The sequence below is a fragment of the Miniopterus natalensis genome, chromosome 2 (genome assembly GCF_054644295.1).
Source record: "Miniopterus natalensis isolate mMinNat1 chromosome 2, mMinNat1.hap1, whole genome shotgun sequence".
NCBI classification, from domain to species: Eukaryota; Metazoa; Chordata; class Mammalia; order Chiroptera; family Miniopteridae; genus Miniopterus; species Miniopterus natalensis.
This window is the reverse complement of record NC_142082.1, coordinates 78,628,471-78,652,950: the sequence shown is the minus strand read 5'-3', so window position 1 is coordinate 78,652,950 and position 24,480 is coordinate 78,628,471. Positions and strand designations below refer to the sequence as shown.

At 40.4% G+C, this 24,480-nt stretch overlaps 1 protein-coding gene across 3 annotated transcripts in view; it reads right to left on the bottom strand.

Annotated features, from left to right (window-relative positions):
• The window catches only part of VPS36 (vacuolar protein sorting 36 homolog), a 46,709-nt gene extending 35,587 nt beyond the window's left edge, over window positions 1-11,122 (bottom strand). For all 3 annotated transcript variants that reach the window (XM_016213586.2, XM_016213587.2, XM_016213588.2), the window contains exon 1: window positions 11,026-11,122. In XM_016213586.2, the coding sequence (XP_016069072.1) occupies window positions 11,026-11,121 (96 nt within the window). In that variant the 5' untranslated portion in view covers window position 11,122. The remainder of the gene's footprint in view (window positions 1-11,025) is intronic.
• Window positions 11,123-24,480: the final 13,358 nt, after the last annotated feature.

Sequence of the window (24,480 nt, the reverse complement as noted above, 5' to 3'; positions counted from 1 at the left end):
AGTCTTGAGAGGGAAGATCACAGCACTACAGGCCTATGTCAAAAAACAAGAAAAACTTCTAATAGACTCTCTAACACTACAACATAAAGAGAACAACAAGAAGAAAAGCCCAGAGTAAGTAGAAGGAAGGAAATAATAAAGGTCAGAGTGGAAATAAATGACATAGAAACTAAAAAGAAATACAAAAGATCAATGAAACCAAGAGCTGGTTCTTTGAAAAGATAAACAAGATTGATGAACCCTTAGCCAGACTCATCAAGAAACAATGAAAGAGGACATAAATAAATAAAATCAGAAACAAAACAGGTGAAGCAACAACTGACCCAACAGAAATACAAAGGCTTGTAAGAAAATACTATGAACAATTACATGCCACCAAGCTGGATGAAAGGGACAAATTCCTAGAAAAATACAACCTTTCAGAACTCAATCAGGAAGAGACAGAAAACCTGAATAGGCCAATAACTACTGATGAAGTTGAAGCAGTAATCAGTAAACTCCCAGCACACAAAGACATTATCCTGATGACTTCACAGGGGAGTTTCACCAAACATTCAGAGAAGAATTAACACCAATTTTCCTCAAAATATTCCAAAAAATCCAAGAGGAAGGAACATTTCCAAGCTCTTTTTACAAGGCTAGCTTTAGCCTAATTCCAAAACCAGAAAAAAACACTACAAAGAAAATTACAGGCCAATATCCCTGATGAACATAGATGCTAAAATCTTCAACAAAATATTAGCAAATCAGATCCAGCAATATGTTAAAAAGATACTACACCAAGACAAAGTGGAATTTATTCCAGGGATGCAAGGCTGGTACAATATTTGCAAATCAATAAATGTGACACATCACATAAACAAATTGAAAGACAAAAATCACATGATCATATTCATAGATGCAGAAAAAGCATTCGACAAAATCCAACACCAACCATTTTTAATAAAAACTCTCAGCAAAGTGGGAATAGAGGGATCATACCTCAACATAACAAAGGCCATATATAACAAACCTACAGCAAACATCATACTCTATAGGCAAAAACTAAAAGCATTTCCCATAATAATAGGAATAAGACAGGGGTGACCACTTTCATCACTTTTGTTCAACGTAATACTAGAGGTCCTAGCCACAGCAATCAGACAAGAAGAAAACATAAAAGGCATCCAAATTGGAAAGGAGGAAGTGAAACTGTCATTATTAGCAGATGACATGATATTGTACATAGAAAATCCTAAAGACTCCAACAAAGAACTACTAGATTTAATAAATGAATTCGGCAATGTAGCAGGATACAAAATTAACACCCAGAAATCGATGGCATTTTTATACACCAATAATGAACTCTCAGAAACTAAAAAAAAAAAAAAAAATCCCATTTACCATTGCAACAAAAAAATTAAGATACTTAGGAATAAACTTAGCCAAGGACGTAAAAGACCTGTATTCGGAAAACTACAGGACGTTGCAAAAAGAAAAAGAAGACATAAACAAGTGGAAGAATATACCACGTTCATGGATTGGAAGAATCAACATCATTAAAATGTCCGTACTACCAAAAGCAATTTATAAATTCAGTGCAATCCCTATTAAAATATTTCACAGATCTAGAACAAATATTTACTCCAAAAATTTATATGGAACCAAAAAAAAAAAAAAAACCCAAATAGCCACGGCAACCTTGATTGAGAAAGAACAACAAAATTGGAGGAATCACAATACTATATATCAAGTTATACTTCAAAGGCAGTCATCAAGAAAACCTGGTTCTGGCACAAGAACAGGCACATAGATCAGTGGAACAGAACAGAGACCCCAGAAATCGACCCAAGTCATTACGCTCAATTAATATTTCACCAAGAAGGCTAGAACATACAATGAAATAAAGACAGTCTCTTCAATAAATGGTGTCAGGAAAATTGGACAGGTACATGCAAAAAATGAAACTAGACCACCAAATTACACCGTACACAAAAATAAACTCAAAATGGATAAAAGATTTAAATGTAAGATATAAAAACATAAAAATCCTAGAAGAAAACATAGGCAGCAAAACCTCCGACATCTCTTGTAGCAACATGTTTGCCAATACATTTCCTAGGGCAAGAGAAACAAAGGAGAAAATAAACAAATGGGACTACATCAAAATAAAAATCTTCTGCACAGCAAAAGAAACCATCAACAAAACGAAAACGAAGACCATTGTATGGGAGAACATATTTGCCAATGACACATCTGATAAAGGGTTAATATCCAAAATATGTAAGGAACTCATACAACAAAAGGAAAACAAACAATCCAATTAAAAAATGGGCAAAGGACCTAAGACAAATCTCCAAAGAGGAAATACAGATGGCAAAGAGACATATGAAAAAATCCTCAAAGTCTGCAATCATCAGAGAGGTGCGAATTAAAACCACAAAGAGGAATCACTTCACACCTGTCAGAATGGCTACCATCAACAAATCAACTAACAACAAGTGCTGGTGAGGATATGGAAAAAAGGGAACCCTACTACACTGCTGGTGGGAATGCAGACTGGTGCAGCCACTATGGAAAACAGTATGGAGATTCCTCAAAAAATTAAAAATGGAACTGCCATTTGATCCAGTGATCCCACTTCTAAGAATATATCCTAAGAAACCTGAAGCACCAATCAGAAAGAACTTATGCACCCCTATGTTCATAGCAGTACAATTTACAATAGCTAAGATCTGGAAACAGCCCAAGTGCCCATCAGTAGATGAGTAGATAAAAAACCTCTGGGACATTTACACCATGAAATATTATGTGGCTGTAAAAAAGAAGAATCTCTTACCCTTTGGGACAGCATGGGTGAAAATGGAGAGTATTATGCTAAGTGAAATAAGCCAGTGAGAGAAAGACAAGTATCACATGATCTCACTCATACATGGAATCTAATGAACAAAATAATCTGATGAACAAAACAGATCCAGAGACACAGAAGCATGAAACAGACTGAGGGATCTCAGAGAGAAGGTGGGGGTGGGTGAGTGGGTGGGGAGAGATTACAAAATAAATAAATAAATATGGAAAACAATATATTTTGTACAAATAGCTATATATTTCACACACAAATACCTATGTATGTACAACTCTCTAGAATGATGCACTGGTGGCCTTTAATGGGGAACTGGATGTCAAAGAGACAGGGAAGGAGGGAGACTTTTAACTTTATATTTTTTGTGTTTTTTAAATTTTTATCATGGAACTATGTCACCTACTCAAACTATAAATGTAAAAATGTTTTTTAAAATTATAATACAGAGTTTCTGGTCAAGATGGCAGAGTACATAAACACCGTACTCACATACTCTCACGACCACATCAAAATTACAAATAAACTACAGAACAACCATCATTGAGAACTGCCTGAAGTCTAGCTGAACAGAACTCCTATAACCAAGGATATACAGAAGAAGCCACATCAAGACTTGTAGGAGAGATAGAAAGGTAGATGATACTGGTTCCACACCCGTATGTGGCAGTTAAAAACTGGGAGGGATATCTTGGCTGGGGAGGTCCCCCTGAGGAGCAGCCCCACATAGGACCCCCAGCCCATGGTTCCAGTGCTGGGAAGAGAAGTCCTCATAACTTCTGTCTGTGAAAACCAGTGGGGATCGTGACTGAGTGGGACAGTGGGAAAGAGTGGAGTCCCAGGAGTTCCTCTTAAAGAACCCACACAGACTTCCTCGCTGACAGACTCACTCTTAGCTCCAGCACTGGGGTGGCAGCTTGAAAAGTGCCAGCTCATATGAGGAGGAGCTAAATCATCTGGCTTCAGGGTGAGAGCTGGAGGGGCAGCCTCCTCCCAGACAAAAGTGCCAGGAAGAAGCCACTGTTCCTTTGCTGAGCCCTCCCCATGTAGGTGCAGGTGGACACCATATCTGAGTCTCCATTAACTTGGCTAACACCCTTTCCCTGCACTGGTGATTACCCGAGACCCCACCCCACCCAGCTTGCAGGCCCACCCAAGCCACTTCCAATGGCTTTTCCAAACAACCAGCCTGTCTTGGCTCATGCTGCAGACTTTCCTAAAATCTCTCAAAGGTTCAGAAACACTAAACAAGTAGCATCTGGCCTCAGCACGCCACAGACCTCTTCCTAAGCAGTCTGAAGCCCAGTGCCAGTGGCAGCCAGCCTCAATTAGCAGCTTAGCCTCTCCCAGGTACCTCCAAGCCCAGCACAAGTAGCAACCATCTGCAAGTCACTTTGTACCTCATACCACGTGGTCCTGGGGAGGGCATAGGCAGCAGCTGACCTTGGCTGCACCTCCTGGGAGGCCCCAGAGCCAGCGCACCCAGTGGACAGCTTCAGATCACACCAGAGTACCACCCAACCACCTCCACAAGTGACACTCAAGGGGAAGACTTGACAGGCACCAGGGCCCCACTGAAGAAAGTTCTGCTCCATGGGTTAAGTCCCTACATAGTAGTTCCTGCACTGTAGTTACAGCCAGTCCTCAGAGCTGATCTGCCTAGGGTCAATCCCTGCCAGTGATGTGTCAGCAATAATCAAGGCTCAACCACAACAGGAGGGTGCACACAGCCCACACAGGAGTAGAGCACACACCCAGAACACCCAGGTTGGGTGACTGGGGATGCTGCACCACAGGGTCCAACAGGACACCTACTACATAAGGCAAATGCACCAAGATGGGGAGGTGTGGTAGCTCTACCTGACATAGAAACAAACACAGGGCAGCAGGCAAAATGAGGAGACAAAGAAACATGTCCCAAATGAAAGAACAGAACAAAACTCCACAAAAAGAACTAGACAAAATGGAGACAAGAAATCTACCAGATGCAGAGTTCAAAGAACTAGTTATAACTTACAAGGGTGCTCCATGATCTCAGTGAGAACTTCAACAAAGAGATAGGAAACTTGAAAATAGAGATACAAAACATAATAAAAGACCCACTCCGAAATAATGAATACATTAGAGGAAATAAACAGTAGATTAGATGAAGAAGAGGTTTAAATCAGCAATTTGGAAGATAAGGTAGGAGAAAACACCCTATCAGAACAGAAAAAAAAGAAAGAAACCAAAAAAATGAGGGTAGTTTAAAGGGTCTCTGGGACAACATCAAGTGTACCAACATTCACATCATGGGGATACCAGAAGGAGAAAAGAGAGTGCAGGGAATTGAAAAACCTATTTGAAAAAATAATGATGGAAAACTTCTCTAACCTGGTAAAGGAAATATACATACACGCCCAGGAAATGCAGAGACTCCAAAACAAGATGAATCTAAATAGGTCCACACCAAGACATATCATAAGTAAAATGCCAAAGGTTAAAGACAAAGACAGACTCTTAAAAGCAGCAAGAGAAAAGCAATTAGTTGCCTCCACAGGAGCTCCCATAAGACTGTCAGCTGTTTCTTAACTGAAAGTTTATAGGCCAGAAGGGACACATGAAATATTCAAGGTGATGAAAAGCAAGGAGCTACAACCAAGATTACTCTACCCAGCAAAGCTATCATTTAGAATAGAAAAAACAGAGCTTCCCAGACAAGAAAAAACTAAAGGAGTTCATCACCACCAAGGCAGTATTACAATAAATGTTAAAGGGTCTTCTTTAAGAAGAAAAAAAGATCAAAAGTATGAATAACAAAGTACAATAAAAAATATCTACCAACAATTACTTTAAATGTAAATTGATTAAATGTTCCAATCAAAAGATATAGGATGTCTCAGATAAAAAACCAAGACCCTTACATATGCTGCCTACAAGAGACTTACTTCAGATCAAAAAACATACACAGACTTAAAGAGAAGTAAAAAGATATTTCATAAAAGTGGAAATGAGAAAAAAAATTTTTTTTAAGTTGGAAGAGCAATACTTTTACCAGACAAAATAGACTTTAAAACAAGAGTCAGAAAAGGACCCAGCAATTCCACTTTTGGGTGTTTATCCAAAGAAACCCAAAACACTAAATCAAAAAGACATATGCATCCATATGTGCATTGCAGTATTATTTACAATAGCCAAGATATGGAAGCAACCTAAGTGCCCATCAATAGGTAAATGGATAAAAAAGTGGTACATATATACAATGGAGTATTACTGGGCCATAAAAAAGAATGAAGCCTTGCCATCTGCAAAAACATGTATGGACCTAGAGGGTATTATGCTGATTAAAATAAGTCAGAGAAAAACAAATGCCATGATTCCACTAATATGTGGAATCTAAAAAACAAAATAAACAAGCAGAACAGAAACAGACTCATAGATACAAAGAACATTTTGATGGATGACAGGGAAGAGGTTGGGGATCTGGGTCAAAAGGTGAAGGAATTAAGAAGTATAAACTGGTACTTACAGAACAGCCATGGGGACATAAAGTACGTATGGAATAAGGAATACGGTCAATAATACTGTAATAACTAGGTGTGGTATCAGATGGGTACTAGATTTATCAGGGCAATCACTTCATAAGTTATGTAAGTGTCCAATCACTGGGTTGTACACCTGAAATTAATATAATATTGTACATCAACTGTAAATGAAAAATTATTTTTCATTGTGATTGTATAATACAACCACAAAAAATGCCAGCTAGGTCTTTAGGACCAAACTTTTAATCCTCATTGTTTGTTTTTATGCACTGAAAATTATGTGACTAAGCAAATTTTGTAGTTACAACCCAAGAGATTAATAAATCAAGCCACTTTATTTCTGTTAAAAGCAAAATTATATTGGAAGCTTCTATTAACTCTAATTATTAGAAAGTAGAAATTGCCCTTAGGTAGGACTTGTTTATATCCTTTCGAGGAATAATTCATTATTCCAAAAGTTACAAGGTTGGTGCTGTTTATAAGACTGCCTTACAACACAAACTCAATGAAAGTATTTTAATGAGGGTCCAGTTTATTACAAACAATAATCCTGTTGGGTTTAAAATAATGTAGTTTCAATGTTTGTCAATTAAATAACCAAACATTATATATCATTCCTAAGTAAAAATAACTATAACGCAGTTGACACTTATATTACAAAATACTCATTAATATAAAAAGTAAGTTTCAAAATAGCATACATAGCATGATTACATACGCACACGGCATACACATGTGCGTGCAATCACACACACAGAGAATATGCTGAAAATATTATTAGTGGTAGAATTACTGATTATTTCAAGTTTCTTCATTTTGCTTAACCATATTTAACCACCTCATTATTTTTCTAATAAAAAAGATAAGAAAATTCTCTACAGTCATATATAACATTGCATAACTCTGAAATGTATATAAATTATTTTTGTTAAACATATGCAAAAACATTCTTTTGTCCAAAAAGTCCTTGTGCAATAAAAAACCAACACTTTTGACTTAAAATTTAAAAAATGATTTTCTAAGAGTAAGGTATTACTGTATTACCAGTATCTTAATATTAGTAAGGATTAATTAATATGGTTAATAAACTTTAATGGTAAGAGACCTACTGAACTATGTAGTTTAAACACACTCTGTGAGAGATTATTCCACACCTCAAAGAAAAGACTTTATGAGTTCCATGTTTTCCTCTGAATCAGAAGTAAAACATACATACTAGTGGCACTTAACTCTGATTGGCTTCAAAGGTTTTTGGTTAATCTTGTGTATGTAAAACCAAATAATTTAAGATATTTTCTAAATCTTTTTGCCAATAAGTAAGATTTCCCTTTTCTAACAGCAAATATTTTATCAATTTAAGAGTACATGATGCTACATTAGAGCATAATAGTTCTGATTAAGAAACTACTTACTGAAATCCACATATAAGGATGTGAATTTAAAGCTGAAGCTAGAGTATGTTCCATTGCAATGCCAATTAACAAGGTGCAAATGTAAAAACGTCGCTGCTCTAACTGAAGAAATTGTGTAATAGTTCTCTTCAAGGATTCCAGGAGATGGTGAGCTAAACCTGACAGACAAGTTTAGGCTGGTTTGCTTCTACCACTAAAATAATTTTAACTACTTAAAAGTTGATCTTAGACATTTGGTAAGTTATTACCCTGTTGTTTCTTTCAACATTTTTCCTGTTATAAAAGTAACAAACTATTGAAAAATCTGGAAAATATATTTTAATCTAAAAAAAGAAAATGAAATCTCTCACAATCATACAAGTCAGAGTATATATGTGATGTGTATATATGTGTATAATCTTTAAATAAAAAGAGGTCATGATATTTATAGTTCTTTAACATGCTTTTGTCTCTTAGCTGCCTATCATTAGCAATTTTTCATGCTGATTAGGACACGTCATATTTAATTAACCAATCCCTATGGTGGACATTCAGATTGCTTGCAATGTTTCTCTATACATAATAATATATAACATATAATAATGCTGAGATGAACATTCTCACTCACTATTATTTTTATACATCTCTGATGATCTCCCAAGGGTAAATTCCTAAACGTGAAATAGCTAGATGAAAGAAAAGAAATATTTTCTAAATCTTCTAGTATATGCTCCCAACCTGCCACTTCATATGCTACTAACCACATTATTTTTTAAATTAGCTGAGGCTACAGAAGATTCTGCGAAGGAAAACAACCTGTCTATGCTGCTTATGAAAACAACAAATTATCCATTCATAATGGGCCCATGAAAACCGTGCCTGTATAAACAAGCAAGCAAGAATTTATTCACAAGAGGCACTTGGCTCATGGGAAGGGTACAGTCCAGTCTAGCTCCATCAATGACTAATTGTGTGACCCTGGACAGGTCAGTTTTCTCAACTATCAGCTGAGGGTCTCAGTGTCCTTATCTTTAGGATGATTGACTATATTAAACATTACATAAAGTCTGGCACTGGTGACTGCTGTATTTTTGAAGCATGGAATCACAGTGAACAAAGCACAGGCTTTGGGAGTCTAATCAATAGAGATTTAACTCCTGTCTCTCCTGATAACAGTGGATCTTAGGCAAGTCACTTTCTCTGAGAGTTTTTCTCATTCAGTAAAATACTCACCTCATATGCCCATTGAGAGAACTAAATGAGATTGCATATAAAGTTCCAGGCACATAATAGGTGCTCTGATTATTCAGGATTTTGTTTAAAAATGTATTTCACATCCACAATGAGCCAGAAGATAGAAGGATAAGTAAAGCATACTTCCCGTCCTCCAAGAGTGTCCAACTGGTCTTTTAGACAGCCATGTGCACACCTACCTGGGAATTGTGTTGGGATACAAGCTATGAAGTCTAAGCATTCAAGGGAGCCAGTGAAAGATTCTGAAAGGGAACTTGATCAGATCTGGAGGCTGACTTGCAGCTTCCTAGTCTTCACACCATGTGAAGTCTGGAAGCATTCCAGCAGATGGAGGAAGCCAGGACACAGCACTTTCCCCCAGGAATCAGTCTGGCCTTGGGTCATACCAGTAACACTTCAGCAAGTGACTATTTCCAGCCCAGGGGCCACAGTGGTGAGCTGGCTTGTCTTAGAGCTCTGCTTCAGTTTCAAGACACCTATACCCTTCCTTCACCATCCCAAGTGTTTAGAACAGTTAAGAATTCTTGACTAGATCAAACGGTGTCAACTAAGTTTTTCTTAATCCTCTGATACCTATTATCTACTTGCCTGCTAAAACAAGCAGCAAAAAATTTAAAGGAAAAAAAAAAATTGCTGGTTTAATAATAGTTTTTCATATACTGGTACTAATAGTTTTGATTTTTTATTGTTTTAAATATATCAAAGTTATATAATGTGTCAGCCAAGGTGTTCCTAATTTGCATGCTGGAATTATACAGAACAATAGTGTTGTGTTCTGCAAAAGCATGACTTCCAGAGGGGTGTGGCTTTGGAGGAGTCTCTGAAGACCAATCTATCCTTGTCAGCATTCAGTTCTGAGAGTGGAGCATTACCATATCTGAGGTTAATCAGGCTCCCCATTTAAGGCAGCTCCAAAACCTTAATCTTGGTTTAAAAAACAAAAACATTTAGCTGTCACTCCAACCAAAACGAGCAAACCCGATCTGAGAAGGCCGCTGGTCCACACGAAGCAGTAGATGGTCTCCACCAGGCAAGATCAAGTGGATAACAGTGCTAAGGCAGTAAGTGGCTAAATCCAAGCAAATTACTTAGGGAAAAGACCTTGACTCAATAATGGAGACAACCCAGTATATGGAACTTGCCCTAAGGGAGGACGAGCACTTGGGTCGGCAGTGCCTCTAGGTGGCCCTGTAACCCCTGCCCTCCAATCCCCAGGAGAAGGACGCCTCACGCTTCTGTAGGCACCGACCAGGAAAAGCTGTGGGAGGTATGAAAGGTAGAGAAGGAAGTTTCATTAACAGAACAAGGAAGGAAAAATAGCAACTGAAACGTCTGCAAACTAAAAGTGGGTGTTTAAATTTTTTTCTATTTCCAGCTCACACATTTCATTCAGAACAGGATGACAGTTTGCTGTTAGACAGAAGTCTCCGCGGAGCGTTTGCGTATAGTTACTATTTCTCCTCTCAATTTGCAAGCCCACCTCCTAAGGTTTATGCTTGGATTACAAGGCACGGCCTACTACATCGCTTAACAAAACAAACGCTCAAAATTCCTTTCTAAAAAAAATTAACAAACAAAAAACTAGCTTTTTGGCGTCTCAAAGTGAAGACAACGAGACCTTCTCTTTTCAGAAATCCTCTCAAGCAACTGGTCGGCCGCTCGGCCGGGCAGGGCCGGAGTCCCCGCAGCGCCCCGGGGAGCCTCGGCCGCCGCCGCCGCCGCCAACGGCGTCCCGGGGGCTCCAAGACCACCCAGGGGGGCGGGCGCGCGGCATCGCCGACCGACGGCGTAGCGCCGGCGCCCCTCGCGGCCCGCGCAGGTTGTGCAGTCCCGAGGAGGATTTGGGGGAGCGGAGGGGAGCCGCCGCCGTCCGCGCGCCGGGAACCTGCGGTCCGGCGTCGGAGCCGGCGCGCGGCGCTGGGCGGTGCCGACGGCGCGGGGAGGCCCGGCGGGCCAGCCCAGTTGCGCGCCGAGGCCCGAGAGAGCGAGGCCCGGCTGGGCCGCGCGGCCGCCCTACCTTCTCCTCGCCGTCGTAGATGCGCACCCCGCGCTGCTGGATCACCAGGGTCTCGTTGATCTCCAGAAGGCCGCTGGTCCACACGAACCGGTCCATGGTCTCCTCCAGGCCCGGCCCTAGCCGCTGGCCCGCGCAGCCGCTCGTGGGCAGCTAGTGAGCGCCGGGCTGCCTGCGGCGCCCCCTGTCGGCGGGCGGGGAAGGAGCAGCAAGCTGGAACTCTGTAGTGCGCGGAAGGAGGGTTCCCCAGGGACTTACAGACGTGCTTGGAGCGCCCCCTGGCGGTCCTTCCGCCAATAGCCGGCCGGGACGCCCACCCCATCTTTTATCCAGCTGAGGCACAAACCCCGAGAATAAAAGGGATCTTGGTGGAACCCGGACTGCAGATTGGAGTTCCTTATTGTGCATTATTCCTGCATATCTGTGCCGTTTTCTTGTCAGCTTCCAGCATGTTGCCATGTTTATTAAAGGCAAAAAATAACTTTTTTTCCCAAAATGAATATTTATGGCCTGAATTGTTTTTACACAGATGCAGTAGAAACCGAAGGTCCTGATTTTGATTTAATATGTAGCCCGGGCACTCTATTCACTTTCTTCACAGCATACCCTGTAAACCTTAGCCCTTTCCCTTATAGTTATTAACCCCCTGAGGCAGCAAGACAATGGCTATGCCTTGCCTGATGGAAGCCAGTTAAGTGTTTTGTTAAGCTAAAGATATCATGGCCTGAGCTGTATTTCAGCTCCTAAATCCTAATGAATCCACTTATAGGGAAGCTGACCTCAATACCTGAGATAATGATTTACTGCCCTTACCTTACAATTTAAAAATTTTTTATTTCAATTCAGTTGACATTGAATATTATTCTATATTAGTTTCAAGTATACAGCATTGTGGTTAGATATTCATATAATTTATGAAGTGATTTCCCTAATAAGTCTAGTACCCACCTGGAACCATACATAGTTATTACAAGATTATTGACTATTTTCCCTGTGCTGTACTTTATATCCCCATGACCATTTTGTAACTATAAACTTATACTTCTTAATCCCTTCAACTTTTTCACTCAGACCTCCAGCCACCTCTCCCATCTGGCAACCATAAGTTTGCTCTCCGTATCTGTAAGTCTGTTTCTGTTTTGTTCTTTCATTTATTTTGTTAAATGCCACATATAAGTGACATCATATGGTATTTGACTTTCACTGTCTGACTTATTTCACTTAACATAATACCCTCTAGGTCCATCCATGTTGTCACAAATGGTAGGATTTTTTTTTTTTTTTTAACCCTTACCTGAGGATTTTTTTTCCGTTGATTTTCAGAGAGAGTGGAAGGAAGGGAGAGGGAGGGAGAGAGGGAGAGAGAGAGAGAGAGAGAGAGAGAGAAACATCAATGTGAGAAAGACACAGCGATTGGTTGCCTTCCACACACACCCTGACCAAGGCTGGGCATTGAGTCTGCAACCAAGGTATATGCCCTTGGTCAGAATCGAACCCAGGACCCTTCAGTCTGCAAGCCAATGCTCTAACTGCTGAGCCAAACTGGCTAGCGCTATAGCTTTTGTTTTAAAGTCTATTTTGCCTGATACAAGTATTACTCCCTCAGCTTTTTTTTAAATTCCATTTGCATAAAATATCTTTTTCTATCCCTTTACTTTCAGTCTTTGTGTGTCTTCCATTCTGAAGTGGCTCTCTTGTAAACAGTATATGTATTGGTCTTGTTTTCTTACCCATTTAGCTACTCTGTCTTTTGGACGGAGCACTTTATTTACATTTAAAGTGATTTTAGATAGGTACATAGTTATTGTCATTTTATTATTTATATTTATATGCCGTGACCTGCGTGGGGAAGTGGGGGAACGTTCCCTGAGAGGGAACGATGCGGCTTTGCCTCTGCCCCGGACAAGGTCCCTCAGGGTCTTCAGGGCACAGCCTTGCTCCTGCCCGAGTCCTGGCCAGCCTCCAGGTTCAGCCACTCTCCACATTTATGTTCTCCGCCCCCCATTCTTTTTCTTAAATAAATCCGTTTAGCATTTCTTGTAATACTGGGTGTTTTCTGCCACCTTGTCTTCCAAATCATTGATTCAATCCTCTGCTTCATTTAATCTGCTGATGATTCCCTTCTAGAGTATTCTTTCTCTTTTTTATTTTTTCAATTACAGTTTTTATTCAATATTATTCTGTATTAATTTCATATGTATAGCAATGGTTTAGAAAATTACATACCTTATAAAGAGCCCCTCCCCCCCGCCATGCTTTAAGTACCCACCTGGCCCCATAAAACATACATAGTTATCATGATATAGTATATTCTTTCAGTTATTGTGTTCTTCATTTCTGACTGTTTTTTTTTTATTATTTCTATGTCCATTTTTTGTGCTTACTGTATCTTTATTGAAGTTCTCACTAAGTTTGCTGAGAATCCTTATAACAAGTGTTTTGAATTCTGTTTTTGGTGGATTACTTGCCTCCATTTCATTTAGTTATTTTTCTGTAGTCATATCCTGTTCTTTCACTTGGGACATATTTGTCTCCCATTTTGGCTGCCTCTGTGTGTTTGTTTCTATGTATTAGGTAGATCTGTTATATCTCCCAGTCTTGGCAGGGTGGCCTTATGTAGTAGGTGTCCTGTGGGGCCCAGTGGTAGTCTCTCTGATCACCTGAGCTGAGTACTCCGGGAGTGTCCCTTGTGTGGATTGTGTGTGCCCTCCTGTTATACTTGAGCTTTGATTACTGTTGGCATGTCAGTGGGTGGAGTTGATCCTCTGGCTGGCTGACTAAGTTTTGGCACAACCACGGCAAACGAGCTGCTGTGTGTGGGTTAATTCCACAGAGCAGGACTCACCCCAGCAGGCTCTTGTGCCACTTGTGTAGCTAATCGGGTAGTGCTCTACTGTCTGAAGCCGGCCACGGAGTGTGGCCTATTTCTGGGGCCTCTTGGGAGGGGCTCTGGTGCAGGCCACATTCAGCCTATGACAGGCTCCGCACTACCTCATAGGGGCTACAAAGTGATCTGCAGTTGGTAGCTGCCTGTGCTAGGTCTGGAGATGTGTGGGAGAGGCCATGCAGTGAACCAAGACTGGCTACCACCAGGACCAGGCCTCCAGCCATGCATCAGAGGGCGCCCAGAGATCTGCTGCCACCTGCTGGCTGCCTGTAAGGCTCAGCTCCAGGGTGGGGTGAATGGTGTTCACCAGGTTAGTGTAGATTCAGATTTGGTTGTGTGGGAGGAGAGCTCAATACAGAGGCAATGGTGGCTATCCCTCCAGCCCTTGCCCTGAAGCCATACAACTCAGTTTTTCCCTGCATGCTTTTCGTGTCCCCCCCTCCACTGACCCAGCTGCTATCCCTCCCTGGAGTCCAGGGTGAGTGCCTGCGAGTTAGTCTGTGCTCAGGCCTTTTAAGAGGATGCCTGGATTTCCAGTAGCCTTCCATCTCATCTGGATAGAATCCCCACTGATTTTCTCAGCCAGGTGTTGTGGGGAACCCCTTCCTGGCAGTTTCTCTGGGATGGGGAGCCAGGTGTGGGGCTGGGACCCCTTTCTCCTCAAGCGGGACCTCTGCCACTGAACTATCCCTCCCGATTCTCAACTGCCACACGCCCGCCTGAGTGTGGGCCCAGCCTGGTTTACATTTCCGCCCCTCCTACCCATCTCAAAGTGGCTCTTCTTTATATTCTTAGTTATAGGACTTTTGTTCAGCTGGCCTTCAGATGGTTCTCTAGGTTTATTGTTCTATAATTTAGTTGTAATTTTGATGTGATAAGGGGAAGAGGTGAGCACAGAGTTTGTTTACATCATCTTGACAGGAACTTGTTCACCCAGGATCCCAAACCCCTTACTCATGATGACTTGTATTTTTACTCTGTAAAGCCTTTTGTCTGTAAGCTATTGGGGAGTTGGGTATTTTGGAGCATGAGCTCACCCATTCTCCAAATTGGCACCAATCCTAATAAGTTAATTCTTTTCACCACCGTAAACTCCTGCTTGTACATTTCTTTCAGTTTGTGCACGTGGGCAAACGAACTCTGGTTCAGTTGTATGACAAAAGCTCAAATCTGTCTTATCTAACAAAGGCTGGATGGAAGCAAGTTTTAGGAGTTGAGGATAAGAAGAGGTTATAGATATTCATAAATTTTCATTTAGGAGGATCTGACTGGGTGATTCTGAACTTAGCCAATTGAAGTAAGATATGAGAAGAGCAGCAGAAAGTACAAAGGAATTACAATTCAGCAGGGTTTGATTGATTGAAGTCATGCATTCCTTGTGGTATTTGGTGTTCTTTCCAACTTGGCAACAGTTTCAGGCACCCTGCACTTTGAAAATGGGTCTGAGAATTTTAGTTTAGAAGTGTAAATTTTGGTTTCACCAAGCTCTTGAGGTCATATCGGAGTCACTTAACTGCTAACTACACAGACTTGGGTTGGCTAGACCATTTTCAGCTGTTAGTCAGTTATGGTTGATGCTGCAGAAAGGAAGGGAACAGCCTCTTGTTGTGTCCAGCAAGATACTTAAAAAAAACTGTCACCAAGGAAAAGAAACATGATTAGTGTCTGGTGGGTGTCCGATTTCAATATATTTGGGGACTGAATTTGTGTTTTTAACAGTGACCATTCACTTTTCCAATTATTCTATTGAATTTTTAAGTTAGGAAAAATTTTTTTAAGTTCTAGAATATTTTTATTTATTTATTTGTTTTTAATCCTCACCTGAGGATATTTTTTCCATTGCTTTTTCAGAGAGACTGGAAGGGGGAGAGAGAGGGAGAGGGAGAGAGAAAAAGTGATGTGAGAGAGACACATAAATTGGTTGCCTCCCACACGTGCCTCAACTGGGGCCGGGGATCGAGTCTGCAACCGAGGTACGTGCCCTTGGCTGGAATCGAACCCAGGACCCTTCAGTCCACGGGCAGACACTCTAACCACTGAGCCAAACTGGCTAGGGCTCTAGAATATTTTTAAGTTCCAGGAACACTTCAGTGTTCTAATTACATCCACTAGAGTTTTCATTATATATTTTTATAAAGTTTTCTTCTATTACATCTCTGAGTTCTTTACAGTAGCCTCCTATTCTAATTCTTCTGTTCTTTCTCCTTTAAGCAACTAACTATAGGGTTTAAAAATAATATAAACAAAGCCACTTTAAAATGGAGCTAGAGCTGCTATGCCAGAGGAACTATCTTACTTGTATTATGCCTCAAACCTTTGGAATGTTAAAACAGGGCAAAATTACCTTTGAACTGGGCCTAAAGCCACCAGATGTCCCAAATTCTTAACAACAATAACAAGAAAGCAGATATTATGACTACCCACTTGATGGCTATAGGACTGAAAATTAAAAACATTCTTTAGGATTAACATCACTATGTTATGTTATTTGCACCAATAGAAATGCCTTCCTTCTACTGATGTAATTGTTCCCTTTCTCTTTCTCATAAATACCCATTGCCTTTGTCTCCTAATCAGAATACTATTTGGGCTTCTGCCTGAATCAGTGCATCCCAAATAGCTATTCTTATTGATCTCAAATAAATGATTGTTGCCTCTCACTTTGAAAGGCCTTTTATTAGGTTAGCAGGGTTCAGAACAAGTCACCCTAAAATATGCCTCTACGGTATGCAGATTATTTTGGGCTAAAAGCAACCAAGGCCCTATAGGCTCAAGAGAAACTATCTAGAGGAATTTGAACTTATGTACCTTGCCTATAATAAGAGATTATCAGAGATAACTCTTCTTTTCCTATTATTTTTTCATTTAAATCTTATTTTTCAATTACAGTTTACATTCAATATTATTTTGTATTAGTTTCAGATGTACAGCATAGTGGTTAGACAATCATATACTTCTTAGTGTTCTCCCCGATACTTCCAGTACCTCCTTGACACCATACCTAGTTATTACAGTATTACTGACTTTATTCCCTATGCTGTACTTTATACCTCCATGACTATTTTGTAAGTACCGATTTGCACTTCTTAATCCCTTCACCTTTTTCATTCAGTCCCCTAACCTCCTTCTCCTCTGGCAACCATCGGTCTTCAGAGATAACCTTTCTTGGCCTACCTATGCTGCAGGGCAAACTACTAATTAGTGCTCCCCCTGCAATGAACTTCTGAAGCCCCAAGGTGTCTTACCTCACCTCTAGCTCAGAATGTCATATATACCTCATTTTCCCTCTCTGCCTATGAATCTCTCGTGTATGTGAAGTCTCTGACTCTCATGTATGTGGGGTACCTGTGTGCACAAAATTAAATTTGATTTTCGCTTGTTGTTCTTTCTCATATTGATTTGATTATCCAACCAGCCAAAAGAACCAGAGGAAGGAAGGGAGAATTTTTCCCTTTCCACACACTACTATTCCCTCAGTGTTATGTTTGCCTTTATATATCAGTGTATGTGGGATTCCCACAACACCTATGCAGGGCAGCCTATTAGGATCCCACATGGAATGGGTTGACAGATGTGATTCTCATAAAAGACATTTTACAAAGCCCTGTGCAAGTGAATATGAAAACTTGATTGAAATGGGTGTTTGGAGAATATGAACAATCAAATTAACCCCAGAAAAAAATTTTAAAATCTAAAATTGAGTATGTTATCAAAGAGGAACAAATAAACAAACAAATATTTCAGGACCAAATAATTTCACAAGTGAATTCTTTAAAATTTTGACAGAACAAATAATTATTTTACCGCCTAAACTTTTCCAGAGCATAAACTTTCTAAATTCTTTTTATGAAGCCAGAAAAACTGATTCCAAAACCCAGCAAAAATACTATAAAAAAGTATATAGAGAGGGGTACACAATCATATGAATGTAAAATATTATATAAAGTATTTGTAAAAACAAAAAAAAATTAAAAGAATGGTATAGCACAATCCAAGTAGAGTTTATCCAAGGAGTGTGAATACAATTCAACATTAGGAAATCTGTATTCAAAATTTAACTAATTAATAGGTCAAAAAAGAAAAATCAAATGATCATCAAAGAATAGTAAAAAGACATTTGACACAATTCAACATCCCTAATTTAAAAAAAATTTTCTTAGGGATAGATGAATACTTTCTTGACATATTTAGAATCTTGTCCAAAAACTCACTTAAGTACTAAATAGCAATTTTCTTCCTTTCTTCTTCCTTCTTTCCTTCCTCTCTTTCCTTCCTTTATTTAGTTAGGTATAATTTACATACAATAAGAAATTTTAAATATGCAATTTGATGAGTTTTGACTACAATTGTATATAGAATATTTTCATCTCCTTAAAGTTTCCTCTGACCCTTTTGCATTCAATTTCCTCCCCCAAGTTCTTGGCCTCTAAGAATCATTAATATGCTTTGAATCACCATAGTTTTGCCTTTTCTAGAATTTCATGTAAATGGAATCATAAGGTATTGTAATCCTTTGTATCTGACTTCAATGTAGTGCCATGTTTTTATGACTTGTCCAGTTGTTGCATTTCTCATATTTTGTCCCTTTTTATTGCTGAGTAGTAGTCAATTATATGACTCATAACAATTTGTTTATCCATTCATCAGTTGAGAGAGAATTGGTTACTTTCTGCTTAATCTTTAGTATATGCATAGCCAATTGTCCCAACACCATTTTTTTTTTTTTTTTTGGAAAGATTATCCTTCTCCTCCACTGAGTTGTCTTTGAAACTTTGTAGAAAATGGACTGACCATAGAGGCCTGAGTATACAGGGTGAGGCAAAAATAGGTTTACAGTTGTTCGTACGGAAAATAATACAATAATAAATAATGCAAGAATAAACTGTTTCATGTACTTACAGCTTTCAGCCTACTTTTGTCACACCCTATATTTCTGGATCTCTATTGTATTCCATTGATTTGTTGTTCTTTACACCAATGCTACACTGTCTTGATTACTGTGGCTTTATAATGCATTTTGAAACCAAATAGTGTTAGTCTTCAAACTTTGTTCTGTTTCAAAATTGTTGCCCAGCCGGGCATGGCTCAGCCATTGAGCATCGACCTCAGATCCAGGAGATTGTGGTTTGATTCCCCGTCAGGGCGCATGCCCAGGCTGCAGGCTCCATCCCCAGTGGGGGGCGTGCAGGAGGCCCCCCATCAATGATTCTCTCATCATTGATGTTTCTCTCTCTCCCTCTCCCTTCCTCTCTCTCTGAAATCAATAAAGATATATATATATTTTTAAACTGTTTTTCCTCTTTAGATCACTTAACATTTCCTTTTAAATTTTAGAATCCAATTTCCATAGAAAAGCCTTCTAGGATTTTGATTTGGATGGGATTGAATAGATCAACTTGGAGAGAACAGACATCTTAATATTGGGTCCTCCAATCTATATGCATATTCTCTACCTTCATTTATTTAGGGTTTTAACTTCTCTCAGCAATTTTTTGTACTTTCCACAGAATGATTTTTGCCAGACCCTCCAGCTTCTGAATCCAATGGTTCCTTTCAGTCCTATCCTACCTGACCTCTTTAGCACCCAACACTAGGCCATTCCTTCTTTCTTGAGGTTCCTTCCTCCAGGGAATGTGTCCTCATTTAGTTCCTGTTTTCTTGTATCCCTTGGATTTCTCTGCCCTGGTTCTCGCATGGGTGCTTTCCCCGTTTCACATGACCACAGGAGGAACAACTGAAGCTGATCATCAATACTCCAGGTGACTACAGTACTAGAGTTTCATGGTCAGCTGTGAAGACCTGTTCTGAAAATCTCCTCTTTGGATCTCTTAGAAAACAGTCTGCCTTCCTTCCAATAATTGTGGAATTGTGGGAGGATGTCTTTAAAAAGATACCATTCTAGAAGTAGGTGAGCTTGAAGTTTAGAGAATTGTAATGTTGGAAAACCTAGCAGTTTTGTAGGTTTTCCTACTTACTATCTCAGCCTATTGAGATCACCAGCTTTCTTTTGAGTCACTTTCTTATTCTTTCCTATTTTTTTTTTTACTATGCCCACTTAAAATATATATATGGGGCCTGGAAGCACTGGCTCAGTTGGTTGAAGGTCATCCTGTGCACCGCACATGTGAAAGGCAACTGATCCATGTTTCTCTCTCACATCAATGTTTATCTCTCTCTTTCTCTCTCTCTACCTTCCTCTCTCTAAGAATGTCCTTAGGTGAGGATTAAAAATATATATACTGAAATTCACATGACATGAAATTAACGACTTTAAAGTGAACAGCTCAGTGGCATTAATACATTCACAATGTTGTACAACCACTACCTCTACCTGGTTCCAAACCAGGTCGGGTAACCACTTCCATCATTCAAAGTAAAACCTCTTATCTGTTAAGTGGTCTTTCCCCATTCCTCTCTAACCCAGCTCCTGGCAAACACCAATCTGCGTTAGGTCTCTATGAATATATCTATTCTGGATATTTGATATAAATGGTATCATACTATTTGTGTAACCTTTCATTTAGCATAATGCTTTGAAGGTTCTTGAGTCACTTTTTAACTGTTCCATTTTGTTAAAATGTTCTCTATCACTTAATGGGAATGCCTGGTTACCCAACCTGTCTGATCAAACTTTAGTAAATAATCAACAATATTAACAGTAGTATGTAAACAGCAGTGATATTTTAGGGATGGTGATGAGCACTGCTTAGCAGTTGGTTCTCCCAGAGTTGTTTTATCAAGAAAAAAACCTACAGAATACCCCAAACTCACTTCCTCATTAGCAAGATGCTACATAAGATGCTTGAAGAAAAAAAGCAGAGAAAGACAGGAAAAACTGACCCGCCGTGGAGGCCCACAGACCCTGGGCAAGGGAGGTAAAAACTGCATCCTCCCAGTTCTGTCTCCACACCTGGCTGAAACAGTCCAGCCCAGCCTTAACGCAGTAATCAGGCAAGGTGGAGAAATGCTATGAATTCAGTGCTTAAAACCAGAAAGGCACAGCTCAGAAAAACTCACCCCCCCCCCCCCCCCCCCCCCGCACAACTTTTCTAGCTAAAGTATTTTGTTTCGTGGAGTGGGTGTTTGCTAGCCTTTTATGAAGGTGTTATTTTTAGATGGGAACTAAAAAATTACAGCAGCGCATTTAAACGCACACCCAAAATGTCTACAACAAATGCTATTTTAACCTTACAGGAGGATTATAAGGGAAGGGTTCATCCTCATTTAATCCCTTTCTCTTCCTCTCTTTTTTGCATCTGATGGTAAAAAATTTTTTTGCGTAGTACGAAAGAATTTACATCCTAATTTCAGTTCCCATTTGCAAGCTTTGTGGACAAATAACTTCTGAACCTGTCCCCTCATCTATGAAACTGGAGAAGATGACGGCCCACTGCAGGGCTGGGCCGCGGCCGCGAAGTGATATTTGCGAAAGGGAAACGCACAGGCTCGCGGTCCGCGGTCGCGGCCTTCCGCCCTCTCCCGCCTCCTCAGTGAGCACGCCCATGTTTAATTAGAAGCGCAGCCAAACAACTCTTTTCCCGTCTGCCTTCCTTAAAGGACAGCGGGCGTCTAAGGATTAGTCCTACCTGCTGCACAGCAGGGACTTGGCAGGCCGACTCCCACCCAGTTACAAGCCCAGACGAAGAGCGCGGTTTAGGTTTGAAAGTCTAACACTCACCCCCGGCGGCCGTAACGCCAACCGGCGGGCACAAGATCGCCCCAGCAACCGTAGCCCAAGCTCCGCCCCCCGCGCCCATTGGCCCATTCAATTCACGCCCGCACCAATGGGCGGCGGCGGCGGCGGCGGCGAGGGCGGCTTCTGGGAGCTGAGTCTCTGCTGCGGTGCACAGTGCGCACTTGCCTGGGTGTGAGAGGTTGCGAGGCGGTCAAATAGGAGGCGCGTCCCCCTACTTCGCGCTGGCACCCCAGTTCTTCGCGACCTGCAGCTTCCCGCGAGCAGGAGGGCCCAGTTCGTGTTCAGAGGTGAGGGCCGCGGTGGCGAAATCCGCGTGAGCCGGCGAGGGGGCTGGCAGCCGGGGTGGGGGTGAACGGCTCCGGCTCAACGGTCCGGACCTTGGGTCCACGGACCAGCTTCAACCCTGACGAATCGTGTGGGACCTTAACGGGTCACTTCGCCTCTCGCAACATGATGCTTGACGGCGTGGTGCCCGCTCCGTGGCTGTAGCGTGCAGGTTGAGCACTTCGCGTTCAGTCTTTACTGTCCGCCTGTGGCCCACTGGCGGCAGAGACTGACCTACCGTCAGGCACTTCGTTCATCGAGGGGGTTCTTGCGAGGCTGCGAACGGAACTGGAGTTGGGGACTCGGACCCGGAGCTCGCGGGTGCCCGGCTGCGTCCGCGCGAAGAACCGAATGCGTCTGCGCTGGGCGGTCCCACCTCCTGAACTGGGAGCGAGTTTCTCGAGAGTTGGAGTTGTCTCATCTGATGTTATCTATTTAATGCCCTCAACATTATGGAAATCTAGGGTTAACTAGGTCTTCAGAGGTAATATTGTTATTTCTTTGGCCTACACATGGGGGAACCGAACAAAGCAGTTGTCACCAACTCAATTCTGGTAAATTAGAGCTTGATGTCTTGTGTCTTCATCTCTACCATTTAGTTTCCTAAAGCTTGCCTTTCGATCATATGTTGAAAATTATGTTCTCCAGATGTATAATTTAGCAAGGTTTTGTCAGAGTGCATGTGTAGGGTGTGGGGTCAGAGTGTATATGTGGGGTGGGGAGTGTATGTGTTCTTTGGGAGGTGGCCCTCCTAAATGTTTGGAAATCATTTGTTTTAGTCTCTGTGTGCCATAGGAATATGTTTGTATTGTTTTGTTAAAATTAGTACATGGTTGTGACTAAAGCAAAAACCCATACAAGTATATAAGCAGAGAGTCAAAAGGTCCCCTCCCTCTCTCCAGATAACTAGTAGTTAACATCCTTCCAGGCTCTTTCTGTGCAATCTAGGAGCATAGGCTTTCCAGTGATAAGGGCCTGGGCTGGAATTTGTAAGTCTGCCACTACAACTATAAACCTCAGGGGAGTTAGCTGGCCTTTCTGAGTCTTTACTTACATTAAAATGGTAAAAAATTATATATCCTCTACACATTATACATGTTCAGAAAGAGTGTAAATGATAGTGCAAGTGGGATAAAATGTTAACAGTAGGGAAGTCTGGGTAAAATGTATATGGATATTCTTTAAACTAGTTCTAATTTTAACCTTACATTTATAAGTTGCTTTACTTTAGAATTAATATTTTCATAAATCCTACAGTTCCTTGTTTAAAACAAGCCAAAAAAAATGATCTTAGGCTTTTGATTTGAATATTGAGTTGATAGTGATACCATATGTTGAAATGGGGAAGACAAGTAAGAGTGGGGGAGTTAGGGGTTCTGTTTTGGCCATGTTAAGTTTGAGGTACCAATAAGGCATCGAAGTGGAGATGCCAAATAGTTATGTGTCTGAAGTCCAGGGATGAGATTGGGACTGGACATATAAACTTTGGAATTGTCTATGTGTAGATGATATTTATTTAAAACCTAGGGGTGGCATGAGATTACTGGAGGATAGGCAAGGAAGATATTAATTCAAATAAGACAGTGACTCTCACTTAAATAGGGAATCCAACTGGGTCATGGGGTTTATAATGTTCTTATACACAATGAGAAAAAGATTCTAAAACTGTTCTGGCTTTACCAAGAAACCTCACAAGTACTATATTTACTCGTTTTGGAAAACAGATGCCAGTTACTTGAGCAACAAATTATTAAATAGATAACCAGTCAGAGTTTTAGTTTTTCAAAATTAAACAGTTTTTACAATCTTTAGTGTGGGTATTTTAAGACTCCTTTGTTCAAAATAACCCTTTTGAGGGCAATTTTTCCATAATAAGATAGAATAGTATTATATATTTTCATTTAAGTCTCCACACTGGACAGATGAATAAGATAGATTCTCCTTATCATCCTGAGATTTTTTTTCTTAAGGTTTAATTATTTTATTTATTTTTCCCCTTTTCAAAAAAATGGAGTTATAGTTGATATACAACAACAGTTTCAGGTGTACAACATAATGATTTGATATTTTTATACATTATATCACCACAATAAGTCTAGCTACCATCTGTCACCATACAAAGTTATCACAATATTATTAACTGTATTTCCTGTACTGTACATTACATCCCTGTGACTTATTATTTTATGACTGGAAGTTTGTGCCTCCTAAATCCCTTTCACCAATTTCATCTGTCTCCCTCCCCTCTGGCAACCACCAGTTTGTTCTCTGTATCTGAGTCTGTTTTTGTTCATCCTGAAAATTTTTTGTTAGCAATTAGAAAGGCCAACAATTTCAAAACTAAGCACTAGAATTCTATCAGCACAGACAGAAAAAGAGGAGTTCCTGCAAAGTATAAAACTAAAATAAAAAGGCAGAAGAAAAGTTTAAAATTTGAATGTGGCCTTGAGCCCCAGGAAGAAGAGAAACTTAAAAGAAGTGAACTAAGGTAGGAGAGAGAGTAGAAGAATTGGTGATCCATTAGTAGCAAAGTGAAGAAAGTGTTTTAAAG